Source organism: Juglans regia, chromosome 12 (assembly GCF_001411555.2).
Source record: "Juglans regia cultivar Chandler chromosome 12, Walnut 2.0, whole genome shotgun sequence".
NCBI lineage: Eukaryota > Viridiplantae > Streptophyta > Magnoliopsida > Fagales > Juglandaceae > Juglans > Juglans regia.
In genome coordinates this window covers 4,042,775-4,059,227 of record NC_049912.1, presented here as the reverse complement: position 1 = coordinate 4,059,227, position 16,453 = coordinate 4,042,775, and the positions used below count along the sequence as shown (strand labels likewise).

The window sequence follows — 16,453 nt, the reverse complement described above, 5'->3', positions numbered from 1 at the left end:
AGATAATAAAATATAATTCTGTACATATTGGATAATTATTTTGTAAATTACTTAAACTGTATGTATTCGTATGTATCATGTCCGCTTACTCGTTCGCAGGGATGCATTGGTGCAATTGATGGGACCATGATCGACGATGTTGTACCTACAGAGGTGCGTGAGGCATATCGCAACCGGCATGGCAAAGTTGCCCAAAACGTATTGTGTGTATGTGACTTGGACATGAAATTCACATTCCTGTACACTGGTTGGGAGGGGAGCTCGCATGATGCACGTGTATTCATCGATGCATTGTCTCAGGGCCGCAACGCATTTCCAATGCCTCTCGATGGTAAATCAGTTCGACAGCCACAATTATTTTTGTCTGATTATATTGGATCTTTATATCTGTTGTTTTTAAAAAGCTCGGGATTCGTTGCTTGGGGCCTGATTATCTCATAATATTAATGGTTGACAGGTCATTATTATCTAGTCGATTCGGCGTATCCATGTACTCGAGGATTTATGCCCCCTTACCCTAGAGAGAGATATCATAGAAGTGACCGTCAGGGTCAGCGGGGATTTAGGGGGTATAAAGATTATTTTAATCATCGTCATTCATGTATTCGTAACGTAATAGAACGTACATTTGGGGTCTTGAAATCACGATTTAGAATTCTAAGACTCATGCCTGGTTATAAAGTTGGGAGGCAAGGGGATCTGATCATTGCATGTTGTACGTTACACAATTTTATTAGAATGACGAGCCCGAATGACTGGTTGTTCGAGGAGTGGAGAGATATGGAGCTCAGTCCAAGCGGTCGTGCATATAGCGACGCCGCTGTTTCAGGAAATCATCCTAACATGACCGTCGAATCAGCCCGAGCTATGGCTGCAATTAGGGATGACATTGCCAAACGTATGTGGGAAGCTAGGAGTGGTCATTGACTTATATTGATAAATATTGACATTATTGAGACTATATAAGGGTGTAGTTAGAGATTCAAATGTATGTAAATTTTATTTTGGTCTGCCAATATATAAGCAATAATTTATATACATAGGGAAGTTTGTAGCAAATTTATTTAGAAATATGGTTGCTAATATTATAAGCTATATACGTAAATTTAGTTTCATAAATAATTGGTCTTCATGTAAATTTTATCGTACACAAATTTACAAGGATTGATTTTATAATTTAATGATGTTATTTTCCTAATTGATTATCATTGACTATAGTTGAAAATTAGAGGTTGGAAAAATTTCCGATTACTACGGTGAATATGGGAAATGAATTTAAGCACAGCTAATTGAACAAATTATTTTATAATATATTAATATTATTTAACGTGTTTTTTGCGGCTAATTACAATTGGGATTTTTGAGTAAATGATTAAATTTATTATGGAAATTTTGTTGTATTTTCATTAGAAAAGACTATTGTAATCCAAACATTTTTATTATTCATTTCATTAAAAAAAAAAAAAGTATATGGGTAATTAATAATTTATTTAATACTTCTTTATCAATAATTTATAAAAAACATTTAATATAAAGTTAAAACCATATCAATTCATAAATAAATTACAACAACTTATAGCCTTTATCTCAACTCATCTCACTACTATTCATAAATCATCTCAACTCATCTCAACTCATCTCACTACTGTTTAAAACTCATCTCAACTCATCTCAACCCATCTTCGAATCCAAACGAGGCCTTAATACAACAAGCACACCACTTTTGTGAAACCATGCTACATCAGCTTATATATATATATAATTTATTCATATTTACCACTTTTATGAATATGATATAATAGATCCTAATAAGGGGTCTATTATATACCAGGCTTGTAAATAGCATTAACTCTTCTAATATTTGTATGTCAAGAGAACAGTTGGGGTAAATAATTTCAGACACCTTGTCAATATATATATATATATATATATATATATATTAAAAAAAAAAAAAGAGTATTTTCTCTCAAGGAAGTAAATAAGCCAAGTTTTGGCATGTAGGGCCGATTCCAAAATTTAATGAAATCCTTGAATCCACAGTTCAATTCATTACAGCAACGTACCCTCTTGGATTTCTCAGCTGATTCGAGCATTCGAAATAAAAATGACTCAGGAGCTGATAAATAGGAAGCTATAAGGGCTGAGGGACAAAACAAAACCATTCATAGATTTCCAACCTTAATTCTATACATATGAAAAGTAACGAGGCAATTGGAATTGGATAGATGACAAGGTGATTATAATTGACCACCATTTCTCCTATGCTTGTCGTATAGACAAAGTAACAAGATCAAAGTCCTCTCCAGTTTGCTGATTGCCGAAAGTTGGGACGGCAAAATAAGGACAAAACTTGACACCAATTCAGCTGCTTTCGGGGGAGGACTTCTCAATGAGCAACTCAATTTTCTGGTCATAAAGTTACCAAAAGATCATTATCTTCAATTTTTACATAAATGAAGGCAGTCAAAAAAACAATCGAAGCATCAATTTCATAAAAAACAATAGATGATAAGCAAGAAATTAGAGGCATAGCTTCTCCATCCGAAAACATGGAAGTGTTTAAACTTAAAAACAGAATGAAATAGGAGGAACGGCATTTCCTTTGGTATGGAATTCAAAATATATATACTATATGATAGCACTGCCTGTAGGTGGGGTGGGGCTCCATCATGGATTATCCCTTCGATAAGAATCTATTTGTTATTTCTTTAAATATCCAATAAAGTTGTCTGAGTTTCAAAATCTAAAATGGTCACCATCCTAAATGACAACGGAAGTACAAGTTCATTTTTGTTGGGGACAGACAGCACTGGAAGAAAATAGGATTGGAGGTTTTCTTTCTCAAAGGAAATCTTTGCGGATTTCAGGAATTTCATAGGGACTTCACTCCTATGGCAAAAAATATAAAATTCATTTGTATGCACTTCCTCCCTAAACAACTAGAAAAGTTATTCACCTTTACTGATTTATTGACTTCTTCCAGTTTGTTTAGCAGCGCTTCCCCAGTTGCTATGCTTCTGCGCTCTATTGTAGCATGGCGCGGTGAACTTATCATCTGCATTAGTACAATTTTAATAATACTAATCAACATTAATTCCAAACAATCAGCTGATAGAAGATAATAAATACGACATAAGAATTTATGGCACAGAAATTACAATAGATAAATAACAACAAAAACCACAAACAAGCATTATTAGTGTGCCCCTAATAAGACATGCATTTAAATGCTCCTACATTTATTTTTATTAATAGTTATAAAAAGAGAAATGATATTTGCAATCATAGAGTACGCAAGCACTGCACACTCTTTCTGAAATAAGTAAAGAGAAATCATATTTGCAGTCGTGGAATACGCAAGTGCTGCGCAATCGTTTTAAAAAAGAGTGGAGTCCATTATTAAAAAACTAATTTTTTTAATAATGGACCCCACTCTTTTTCAAATGAATTGTGCGGCGCTTACGCACTTCACGACTGCATGTAGCAATACTCATAAGTAAATATAAGACCTACATGAAAAAATTAATGTTTTAATGGTGGACTCCACTCTTTTTCAAAAAGAGTGCGCGGCGTTTACACAACTCATGATTGTATGCATTACTCAATGTAAGCTAATATATGCGCAATGAAAACGGTAATCCGTTTATTCGTTTATCAAGAACACACCCAACAACAACAACAATAATAATATAACAAAAATAACAATCATAGAGATTTAGCAACCACAAACATAGTTGAAAATGGGATCCGTACTTGTGGGCTCAATCAGGCTTCAAAAACCTTAGAGATTCCACATTTATATAAAACCAGCCCAGAAACAAACTTTCCAAAAGCCTTAAATTGTCTTCTTCGCATGTATCCACCACAACCCCCTGCCCATTATAGCTTTTCTGGTTTGAAGCTAACCTTCTCCAGTTCAGATAGTTAATTCTGAACAAACTCAAACCAATCAATCCCTATTTGTTACCATCCAGGCTTCTGACAAGTCTCAGAAGTCAGAGAGATGTTTGGGGGACACCAGACATCCCAATTAGCAGACATACTAGAGCTAAGGAATCCAAACGGGAAGCAAAGAACTCAAACATATTCTAACAAGCTGGTAAAGAACGAACACCTCAATGGGTTCATATAGTGTAGAATAACAAATCCTGCGATGCTAAATTTCTAGAATAGAAATGTGATTTGAAACCAGTTTTATAGACGTCACTATCAGAAGAAGGGAAAATATAGTTACAACCCTAATATTGGATAAAGAACATCTTCTTAGACCCTCAAGCTCTGAATACTAGAGACTTTACCATAAAGAGCCTAACAAGTGTTCTGTACCCATCTCCCAAATAGCAAACTAATATTTTGGAGATGGACCATGATATATGATCCTCCAACCGGCATTGTGGGTGGAGGGAAGGAATAGACACCAAGCTTTTCGATGAGACCCTAGAAGGCTCCCTGCCTGCATGGCTTGCATGGTCATTTCAACAAATTTAAACCGGCTCAGTTTGTGGTTTGATTATAAACTGACCCAAAAAAAGGCACATCTATGCTGTTACAAATATTCTTGTCAGGATCTAAAAGTTTTAGAGTCTCGGTAACAATTTGTTATCATTACCTTCCAGTTTTTTAATGGTGATCTCAAAACAGCTGGCCCCTCAGTCAAGGATCCCATACGACCCATGCTTTCTCCTTCAGCAGATAGAGCTGTAGGCCTCCAACTTCTACCAACATCTTGTATAATCTTTGAGGCTTCTGTTATGATGACCTGCAATACATGCAACTCGTTTAAGTTATTCCATCCATTAATTGCCTCCTTTTGATGATAATGTGAAACTAGGAAGGTATGAGAAAAGAAGATTAAATTACCTTTCTCAGAAGTCCAGGGTTAGAAACCCCTTGAACCTGTAGTTCATCTACAGGTGCAGCTTTTCCATGAGCTATACTTTCAACTCTGAAGGTATGGATTCCATACACTGATTGTAAGCAACCTATTGAGAACAGGACATAAAAACACTGTAAGTCCTTTTAAGCACACCCAAAAGAACATCGAATCAAAGTCGGATAAGTTCATATGATCAAGAGGCTAATGGATACCCATGAACGAAATTGAAAGACGAAGAAGGACAAGTTACTAAATATGTTCTTCTCACTTAAATTCCTGCCCTACCATTCCCTTTTTTCTTTTCTGTGATGGTGGTGTTCAGGTTTGGGAGAGGGGAGTGAAGGCTAACATGCAAAAACAGAAAGTCTTCATGCTAACTCAAGAATGGGACCAACCACTCCTTTTAGCCATCTTCGATGCATCAGGTGTAAGAATAAACAATTAAATTATAGAAAATCTGGAATCTGCCAAACAAAGAGAAACACTTTCTAACGAAACGTTATTCATGACAGCTAATGATACATATGAGATCCAAAACAAACCTTTATATGCTACAACTCAACACCCTATTTAACTCTTAATAGAGAAAACTACAAACCATATAAAAAACTAACCCAAAACCTTTCTCTCACATAAGAATTCTTATTAATTTATTCTTTAAAATAAGGAAACAAGCCATATAAAACACAACCCTAGTTGTCATTCATACTTTTTGCAATTGCAGTCAAAAGCCATTTCCAATGGAACATTCTGCTCAAACCACAGTGTGAATTGTGCTTAACATGATCTTTCCACATTGTATTCTATCCGAGCTCAGAACTTCTAGAGGACATTTTGTTCAAATGAATTCAGAGCACAATTCAAACATCTTCCTTTTCGAGTGTCCTTTATTTCAAATTAGATCCATCAAAGGGCGACAGTCTCATGTCTCTCAAGAGTGGGAGGAATAGGTGGTCACGGGGATTTTTGTCAGCAGGCTGGTCATGAGCGACACCTCAAACTCAAAGTATAATGAGTTGACCTAAACCAATGGCAAGTTTGGCCAAAATCTTGCAAATCTGAGTCATCCTCCACCTATGTTCCTTAATTTCCATCCACAATGGCTTCCCTCCCTCCCACCAAATAACATCAATAGGATTTCTTTCTTCAACCCCATTCTTAGTCATCTCATCTGGCAAAGCCTTATTCTGATACCAACTAACCATTTTAGAAGGTGTGAGGATAAAGGATTACCCAGTTTAACCCCTAAATAATCTAGAATCCACCAGAAAACGTGAAAATATTTTTTAAAGTTGTTCTATTCGAGACGGTAATGATACTGTGGTCCAAAACACGTCTTTATATTGTCTAGAATTCAATACTACAGCTGAATTTCAATTAGAGAAACTTAATAATGACTTCTACAATAAGGAATTGATAGAAATTAACAAAAACCATTCATTTCACATCAGGAAACTTGTGATCTAGAATACCACTTCCAACATAACATTCTGCCCGATTCACTGTTTCACCAATACTTTTCATGATCATTGCATGATGTATTCTGTATAAACTCAAAACTTCTCTGACGAATTCTGTTCAACTCGTTTTGAACACAGTTCAAACACCTTTTCCTAGCTTTCTTCCACTAAAATTGTTACATATAATCTTGTGCAAATCCAATGGGATATGTCCTAAGTCAATCTTAAGAGATATGCACATAGACTATTAACACATGAATTCAGCTACAGCCACATTTATTATTTTGATTATAGCTAAGCTGATAATAACTGTGGACCCTTACGGTTTACATGGCCATGAAAGCAATAATAACCAGGAAGAATACAATATGAATGTGACATAAAACAATTACTTAGTAATCACAACACAAATATGAAAAGGGTTGCATTGGTACCTTGTTCAATAATTATATCAATCACCATGGAAAGCGGTACATGCTTCTCAATTAATGCAGTGCCCCAAAAGGGTATAAACGAAGGCCTTGAGACCTTCATAGAGAAAGATGAAAAATTATATATACAAAGCTTCATGAAAAATTACCTCTACAATGCTTCTTCTTTTTAAAAAGAACAAAAGAACCGTTCAAACAAATTTGTTTACCTTGTATACTATCTCGCTAGGAGTAACATACAGTTTTCGTGAGGAAATATCCTTCTGAAGCACATATCTCTTAATGGGCAGATATAGAAGCATAATGATGCCCACTCCCCAAGCTAAAACTAGCAACAGTGAGATAGAAAGCCATATTACGGTGTCATACTTAATGCTATTGCTTGCAAGCTCTTCAAAGGAGGCTGAGAATAGTATTTTCTCAGGACAATCTATGGAATCACCATCGTCTAACTCGGACTCAGGATCGCTAAGTAGTTGATGCTCAGGTGACCTCAGTTCTGATAGACCATCTGTATGACCCATCAACATTTCTTCAAGCTGAAACTATAAATGGGAAGACAAAAGAATTCATTACTAAAAATCATGTACCCAATAATATCATAACCTACATATTATTTTCTTCTTTGGGTGTGATGTTTTTTGGCAACCAACACAGCTAATGATCTGTCCAATCAGTTGCTTGTTTAGAAATATTTTCTTGAGAAATCATACCATCACATAACTAAAGGCTTGTTGATCAAGATTCAGATGAGATTTAAGGGGACTCTGATAGTTTGATGCACTAATAAATGACATGTAATCGTAGATGCACAATCTTCTGTCCACGCTTGAGGTGAAACTGTTTGTAGACAACAATGGTGATAAGTGTGTGTGTGTGTGTGTGTGTGTGTGTGTTATGAACCCAAGAAATTGTTACTAAAATATGTACTTAAAGTCCAAGTAAACTAGTCAATGTTACAATTGAAACTCGGAACCACTTATTTCTAGTTCCGCCTACTAAGGTGATGTTTGGATGTAAAAAAGTTGGGAAGTTTTTTATGAATAAATAAGAAATGAAGTTGTGTAGATTTTTGTGAAAGTTGTGGGTCTCACCTTGAAAATGTTTGAAAAAATAATTTGTGAGAAAAAAATTTACGAAAAATATATTATTTAAATTAAAAACAAAAACAAAAAAGCAAAAGAACAAAGGAACAGATCATGGGTAGCCGACGGGGGTGGCCAATGTCACCTACCCACAATCAGGTGGTTAACCAAAGGGCCACCCTATGGTGTGCTAGCCACCAAGGGCTGGTCGAGGGTGGCCCACCATGGGTCCGTGCGACTTAACTATCATAATTTATCCACCCAATGTAACACTTATCCATGGTGTTACAATGTGTGTGTGTGTGTGTGTGTGTGTGTGTGTGAGAGAGAGAGAGAGAGAGAGAGAGAGAGTAACGCCCCAATAGAAGGCCTAAGTCACATGGCTTATACTCCAAAAGGACTAGTCAATAATACAATTGGAGCCACATTGGAACATTATAAAGAGCAAGAACTTATCATTTCCAAGCAATGTGGGATCTCATACACCACCTACCCTTATCACTTATCAAAATGAGGAATTGCACAGAGAGAGAGAGAGAGAGAGAGAGAGAGAGAGAGATTTCCCAAGGAATATTAAAATGCACATCTCCGTTCAACGTCCAGAATCTCCATTCAATGTCCAAAATTAGGTCAAGTGATTTATTCCCTGCTAGATTGTTGGTGCTTGAATATTAGCATAGTGTAGAAGTAGAGACATTGTATGACCAACCTAAATTGTCAGCGGAAATCATAAACTACCTTATATGACCTTTGTTACTCGTTTTCTTTTAATCTCTAACTTGTTAACAATCATCAAGAACCGCAAATATGTTCAACCATTTGTTGATAAAAATATCTGATTGAAAATCTCAAAATTTTGATACTCCATTTGGTTGGTGTAGCATAAGAAGATGTAGGACATATAAGTTTCAATCATAAACATTGATGTGGCAGTTATGTAGTTGGTGCCACTTCAACGTTAAGTCATGTAATTGATTTCATATCATCCACCTAGGCTGCATGTCAATTCCTAAGGCTCTTGGAGTAAATTTGATAGTATCCTAGGCATTTTCCATGGCTAAGCACAAAAACAACCAAATGAGGATCTTGAGAAGGATGAGCATTCGAATATCCACTCTGAAGATTCCCTCCTATCTGGAAGTGACGATCTTTCCCTCTCTGCTAAAGGGCCATCACAAAGGTTCGTATCGGTGCATAGTGAGTCTGTCTGGGAGGGCAGAAATATTTTTGAGGAGGAGGCGAGGGAGCTGCCCATGGATCTCAGAGCAGGGGAGCCTATACCTCTGAATTACATGTTACCAGACAAGTATAATGTTTTGGACTAGGTTCTACACAAGGTGAAGGAAATTCAACATTGAGTGGGAATGTATTGTGAAGGCTTTGAGGAACAATTTATGGCTTTGCTTATAGCCATAGAAGTGGGGCATGTTCAGCTCAAGAAATCCGGATCTAAAAGACAGAGGGAGTTGAAGAGGCTAACATGGTCGTTGAATTATGAGGGCAGTTCCAGCTGGGATAGATCCAAAGGGAAGGGGCAGGTATTCCCCTTATGAAGCCTAAAATTGTGTCTTGGAATGTTTGAGGGCTTAACAAGGCCAATAAGCGTCTCCAAATAAAAAACTTGCTTCGTGAGTGGAAGGCGGACATACTATGCTTGTAGGAGACAAAGCTGAGATTTATTTCTAGAAGAATTGTGCGAAGTATTTGGAGCTGCGCGCACATGGATTGGGTGTACCTAGCATCGAATGGGGCATCAAGAGATGTATTGGTGATGTGGGATAGCATGGTGGTGGAGAAAATGGAGGAATTCATAGGAGAGTTTACAGTGGCATGTTCCTTTAAGAGTGTGGAAGACAACTTCTTATGGGTTTTTGCAGGTATTTATGGGCCAAATTCAGACAGTACCCGAAGAGCATTATAGGAAGAATTAGCTGGAATACACAGTTGGTGGGACATTCCATGATATATAGGTGGCGACTTTAATGTCGTAAGATTTCCAATTGAATGTTCGGGAGATAGTAGACTACAACCGGCAATGATGGACTCCTCTGAGTGTATATTTGACTTGAACCTAGTGGATCTTCCTCTCATGGGGGGTACTTTCACGTGGCCTAATAACTAGACATGGACTAGACTGGATAGATTTTTTATATCACCAAAATGAGAAAGTCATTAGTCGGATGTATGTCAAAAGAGACTGCCCCGTCTCTGTTCGGATCATTTTCCAATTTTGCTAGATTGTGGAAGTATCCAACGAGGATGTGGATACTTCAAGTTTAAAAATATGTGGCTGAAAACTGAAGGCTTCGTGGACAGGGTCGGGCAATGGTGGTCTTCATATCAGATACACGGGTACCCTTAGCTCCATCTTTGCAAGCAAGCTAAAAGCTCTAAAAAAAGAGTTAAAGCTTTGGAATACTCAATCTTTCGGTGACATAAGGGAACATAAGAAAATCAAGTTGAAGGAGATTCAAGAATTAGAGAGGATACAAGAGGATCTGGTCCTCTCCCCGAAAGAGTTATCCCGGAAGACAAATTGGTTGCAGATTTAGAGAGGGTTATCCTACTAGAGGAGATTTCATGGTGTCGAAAATCAAGAGCATTGTGGTTGACAGAAGGGGATCGAAGCATGAAGTTTTTCCATAGAATTGTTAACTCTCTTAGGCAAACCAATACCATTGAGATGCTGAAAATTGATGGTGTGGAATGTACAGAGGGTCAAGTGATTCGAGAGCATGTTGAGGATTTTTTTGAACAATTGCTTACAGAACAAGAGGGGTGGAGACCGAAGCTTGATGGCCTCAGTTTTGAATCTATTGGGCCGCATGATGTATCTTAGTTGGAGAGGCCTTTTGAGGAGGCAGAGGTTCATGATGTGGTGAGGAGAATGGTCAAAGACAAGGCACCCGGTCTTGACGGCTTTTGTATGGGCTTCTTTCAAAAACATGCTGGGAAGTAATGGAGGAGGATCTAATGAAGGTGTTCCAAGAACTATTCTTGATTGGAAAATTTGAAAAAGCCTTAACGCTACTTTTATTGCTTTGATACCTAAGAAGGTCGGGGCTTCGGAGGTAAAGAAGTTTCGGCCTATTAACCTTATGAATGAGGTTTATAAGATATTTTCTTGCAAATCGCCTTGGGGAGGTTTTGGAGAAGATTATTACAAAATCCCAAAATGCATTTGTAAGGGGCAGACAAATCTTAGATGCGGTTCTCATTGCCAATGAGCGTCTGGATAGTAGATTAAAAGATGGCACTATTGGGATCCTTTGCAAGTTAGATATGAAGAAGGCCTACGACCACGTTAATTGGGACTTCTTACTATACCTACTTGGGAGGTGTAGATTTGGGGAGAAATGGAGGTGGTCACTGGTGGATCATATAGTGTATATCAACGGCAATATTCTCAGTGTTGGTCAACAGCAACCTAGTTGGCTTTTTCAAAAGCACCCGAGATTTAAGGCAAAGAGACCCTTTGTCCCCACTTCTCTTTGTCATTGTAATGGAGGCGCTTAGCTGTGATACCCCATATGATATAGATAAGGATAGGTGGTGTATGGGATCCCACATTGCTTGGGAAGGAGAAGTTCTTGCTCTTTATAAGATTCCAATGGAGCTCCAATTGTATCATTGACTAGTCATTTTGGAGTATAGGCTATGTGGTTTGGGCCTTCCATTAGGGTGTTACATTAGCAGAATGATCTCGGCACTGGTTAATAATGGTTTTATGGCTGGCTTCCCGATTGGTGACCCCAATAGAGGTACTACTAATATTTCTCATTTGTTGGTCGCAGATGATACGTTAATCTTTTGCGAGACAAACCAAAATCAAGTTTGGGCCTTGAAGGCTCTTCTTCTCTGTTTTGAAGTAGCATCCGGTTTGAAAATGAACTTTGGCAAATCAGAGATGGTACCAGTTGGAAGGGTCAACAACATAAGGCAATTGGCTAGCACACTAGGATGTAAGGTTGCTTCTCTTCCCATGAACTACCTTGGCCTTCCATTGGGGGTTGTCTCAAGAGCTATTCCATTATGGGACACAGTGATCGAGAAGATAGAAAGGAGATTGGCAGGCTAGAAGAGACTGTATTTGTCAAGAGGTGGCAGAATCACCTTAATTAAGAGTACGCTGTCTAATTTGCCAACTTATTTCATCTTTATTCCCTATTCCAACAGGTGTGGCATACCGGATTGAGAAATTTCAGCGTGATTTCTTGTGGAGTGGAGTGAGAAATGAATTCAAATTCCATCTAGTTGGTTGGGACTAGGGGTGCAATTTAGTCTGGTCCGGTCCAGGGGGTGACGGTCCGTCATTTTCCCCGGACTGGACCAGACCAAACATCCCTAGGGACCGGTCCGTTCCGTTCTGTCCGGTCCAATTATTTTTTTATTTTTAAAATAAAATAATAATAAAAAGTTATTTAAAATACTAAATTAAAATTAAGTAAATTATTAATATAGATTATGTAACTAACTTAATAAAAAAATATTTTATATAGTCAATGATAATAAATTAAATGAAAATTACATTATTAACTTATATAATTACTATATAATTAGTTGATTGATATTATACATTAGTTAATTGATAGAATATTAATTTGTTAATAACATATTTAAAATTTTATATTTTTAATGGTGATAGGTTAGATGAAAATTACCTAATGAATTATACAATTATTATATAAATAATATATATAAAATAATTTTTTTTTAATTCGGTTCAGTCCGGGGTGGGAAACCCCTAAACGGGGACCGGATTGGCGGATTGGACCAACTTCGGTCCTCTATTTCGGTCGGTTTCTCTGGTCCAGACCGACCGGCTAACACCCCTAGTTGGGACAAGTTATGTTCCTCAATCTCCTCTGGTGGGTTAGGTATTAGAAATTTGAGAATTCTTAATCCGGCATTACTTGAAAAATGGATGTGGAGATATAATCTAGAACCGGAAGCCTTATAGAAGTCGGTGATTGAGTGCAAATATGGAGGTTTTTTTTTTTTTTTTTTTGGGGTTTGGTGTAAGAGAGGTGAGTGGGGCTCACGGAGTGGGAATATGGAAGCATATCAGGCGAGGATGGGGGTTTTTTACTCGAAACACAAGATTCGTTCTAGGGGAGGACTCTAGGATTAAATTCTGGAGCAACTTATGGTGTGGAAATGGTGCTCTAAAGGAGCTATTCCCCTCTATTTACCGGATTGCATGTGAAAAGAAGCTTCAGTTGTTGATCTCATGCCAATATCAAGGGAGCAAGTTCAATGGAACATCAATTTCAGTAGGACGGTCCAAGATTGGGAAGTGGTCAGCTTTGAGGATTTCTTTAGTCTATTGTATTCCACAAAACCGAGCAACCAGAGAGCTGATATGTTGTGGTGGATACCCACAAGCAGAGGTACATTCTCGGTTCGCTCCTTCTATAAGGCTCTCTCATACTTGCCAAATAATCAGTTTCCATGGAAAAGGATTTGGTGACATAAGGCGTCTCTCAAAGCGGCATTTTTCACGTGGACAGCTTCCTTGGGTAAGATCCTGACAACAGATAACTTGAGGAAACGCAGGGTGATCATAGCACGGGTGTAAGAAATCTAGTGAGACTGTGGATCATCTCTTACTATACTGCGAGATTGCTAGAGTATTATGGAATGAAGTGTTCAGCAAATTAGACTTAGCTTAGGTCATGCCCGCTACGGTGGATGCACTTTTGGCCAGCTGGATAAATTTAATTCGACAAATCAAAGCGGTGTGGAAAATGGTCCTTATCTGTATTCCATGGTGTTTGTGGCGAGAGAACAATGCACGGACGTTCAAAGATGAGGAGCGTTCAATAGAGGAACTAAGAGCTTTTTTTATTAGAACTTTATGTACATGGGCCATAGTTATAGACTTTAATGGCCTCGATTTGCATTACTTCCTTGTCTCTATTGATTCCACATAGATAGAGCATACCTTTGTATATCTTCTTGTGTACTTGGGCTATGTCTATCATTATTTAATACAATTGTTTACTTATCAAAAAAGAAAATTCCATGGCTAATATTTTCCAAAGCCATTTTCCAATTATTTCTGCTAAGAAAAAGAAAACAAAGTTTGATTTACATTTATAGACCGTATGCAAAATGGATTGCCTATTGACAGATATGAAACTTCCAAAATGCCACTGTGGGAAACAATGTCACTGCCAGAGATCTTTGTTATCTCAAGCATCATTTATCTAGTATTTTGAAGTAAGTTTATCACTTCCTGAAAACAACAAATATTCACATATTTGCTCAAAATAAGGAAGACTCCCTTTAAATACCAACTAATAGACAAATTATTAAATATGGTAGTATTATTATGACTATTTTTCTCTTGATTATTCAACGATGTTGATGCATTACATGAAAAATTGAAAATCATGAAAAATCTATTATGTTGCTATAAGAATGAATCAAAGAAAAATTCATTCCCTCCCTTGATCATTCCAAACACTAAAGCTTTGTTTGGCTCACGAAAAAAAGAAAGAAATGACAGAATATCAGCACTGATAGCTTCCATTACCAAAATCCAATACCTATCACTTCAATAGACAGCTAAAACTAACCGGAGACAAATTATTAGAAAATATATATATGAAAAAACGATCAGAAATTTAATTGATAACTCTTCGAAAATCAGAAAGGTTTCTGGAAATTTTTTGAGAAATCAATTAGGGCATTAACTGGTGAAAGAAAACAAATATGATCTCAATGAAGGTAAATGTAAGAACTTCATTAGGGCCTGGAAAATGGTTTAGGAACATTGAGTTCTACGCCAAATACACTATTACACACATACAGATACAGAGTCAAAGAACGAAAATTAATTTAGTTGCCAAAGAGTCCAGCGATCAAAATTTACAGGATTCTTAAGAAATGGGAAAGGAAAAAGGAGAAGCACCTAAGAAAAACAATAGTAACCAAATATAATGAGAAGGAAAAAGGAAACCAACATAAAACAAAGCGTATACATACAGGATTGGCAGGCCGGGGGACGGGGAGTGCAGTGGGTCGACGGCTTTTCGATCGGTGGACCAGAAAGAAAAAAGAATTCGCTGATCCCAGCAGTAAATCTTATTCCCCAATTCCCACATTAACAAAATCCAAATGAGTATCAATAGCCGGCTAAAAACAAACGGATACAAATTCTTTGAAAATAAACAAACGTCTAGAACTTCCTACCTGGGAAATTTCTTCAAAAATCTGAAACGTTTCAGGGAATTTTTTAGAGAAATAGTAGAGTATCTAGGGGACAATTGGGGTTTTGGGTGAGTTCTTAGAGGAAAGTAGGGCGGTTTTGGAAGGTGAGTAAGCCAAACGACCGGTCGGTCTTTTTTACGCTTCTACAGTATTAGTAACAGTCTAGCTCAACCAGCTTGCTTCCTTCCATCTTTCATCATAATTATTATTATTAATTATTTAAAAATAAAAAATGACATTTAAAAAAGAAAGGGAAAAAAAAATTAAGGATCAAGAGTTAGGGAATGTTTTGGTAATGAGATGAGATGATGAGTTTTTCAAAATTTTCAAAATTTTTTTTTCAAATATCACTTAAATATAAAATATTTTTTAATTACAAATTTTCAATTTTTTTATCTCATTATTATAATTTTTACAAATTTAAAAATAAAATACAAAAAATAATACAACTTTTTCAAATTTCATAACAAAAGTAATATTAAAAAATTATATTCATATAATTTTTTAAATTTATAATATTTTTATTCAAATTTTTTCTCTCATTTTCGAAAATCTAATAAAATATCTTAACTCAAACTATTTCACTACTATTTATAAACCATTTCGTTACTATTAACAGAATTATGAGATAATCTAAGTGTCCAGACGAGCCCTTAGAAACCTCACATAATAATTTCGTTGGATCATTTCAAGCAGGGGTGCTACCCGCACCACACGGTGCGGGGGCAACCCCTCCTCGCACCATGCGGGAAGAGGGTTTCCAATCTCGCCCCAGTACTGAGGGGTGGGGTTGAAACAGCCCCCCGCTCAACCAAATGACTTATTGGGTCTATAAATTCTTTTGGGGTCTAAAATTTTTTTTAGACCCAAATTATAATATAATTTAAATTATAAATTAAAATTTATACATTAAAAAAAATATAAAATCATTAGAGTTGTATTTTAGATTGCGTAAATCTCATATTACTTAAGTATGACTATTGTATTACATTGGCCTCCTATATAAAGGTTGGCCTAGAAGGCCAAGGCAATCCATTAACTTGAATTCAATTTCAAGTTTTTAACAAATTGTATATATCTATATACCATATATTTATATAAATTACTTATATAAATATTAAAAATATAATTTTTTATTAAATATGGGGGGTGCAGAGCTGGGTGCGAGGCAGGGTCCCGCTGGCGTCAGCCCACCCCCCACTCCTACTAGGGGTTTTCCATGCGGGGTAGGGCAGACTGGGGCAGGGTAGCAGGGGACGGGCCCTTGCTACCCACCCCTAATTTCAAGATCAACATGATTATTCAAGTCTTGTGGATATTAAGGTTGTATTTAGATGCTGAGGTGATCTCAAATTATCTGAGCTGATCTATTAAAAGTAGTGGGTC

General features: G+C 36.8%; 1 protein-coding gene across 1 annotated transcript; it reads right to left on the bottom strand.

The window, feature by feature from the left end:
* Window positions 1-1,975: 1,975 nt before the first annotated feature.
* LOC109006876 lies at window positions 1,976-15,200 on the bottom strand. Its single transcript, XM_035683907.1, has 8 exons — window positions 15,050-15,200; window positions 14,843-14,940; window positions 6,977-7,312; window positions 6,771-6,864; window positions 4,861-4,982; window positions 4,610-4,759; window positions 2,957-3,055; window positions 1,976-2,406 (listed from the first exon to the last, which is right to left on the bottom strand). Exons 3-8 carry the CDS (start codon window positions 7,295-7,297, stop codon window positions 2,362-2,364), a joined length of 831 nt encoding a protein of 276 aa, XP_035539800.1. The 5' UTR covers window positions 7,298-7,312; window positions 14,843-14,940; window positions 15,050-15,200; the 3' UTR covers window positions 1,976-2,361.
* Between the last annotated feature and the right edge of the window lie 1,253 nt (window positions 15,201-16,453).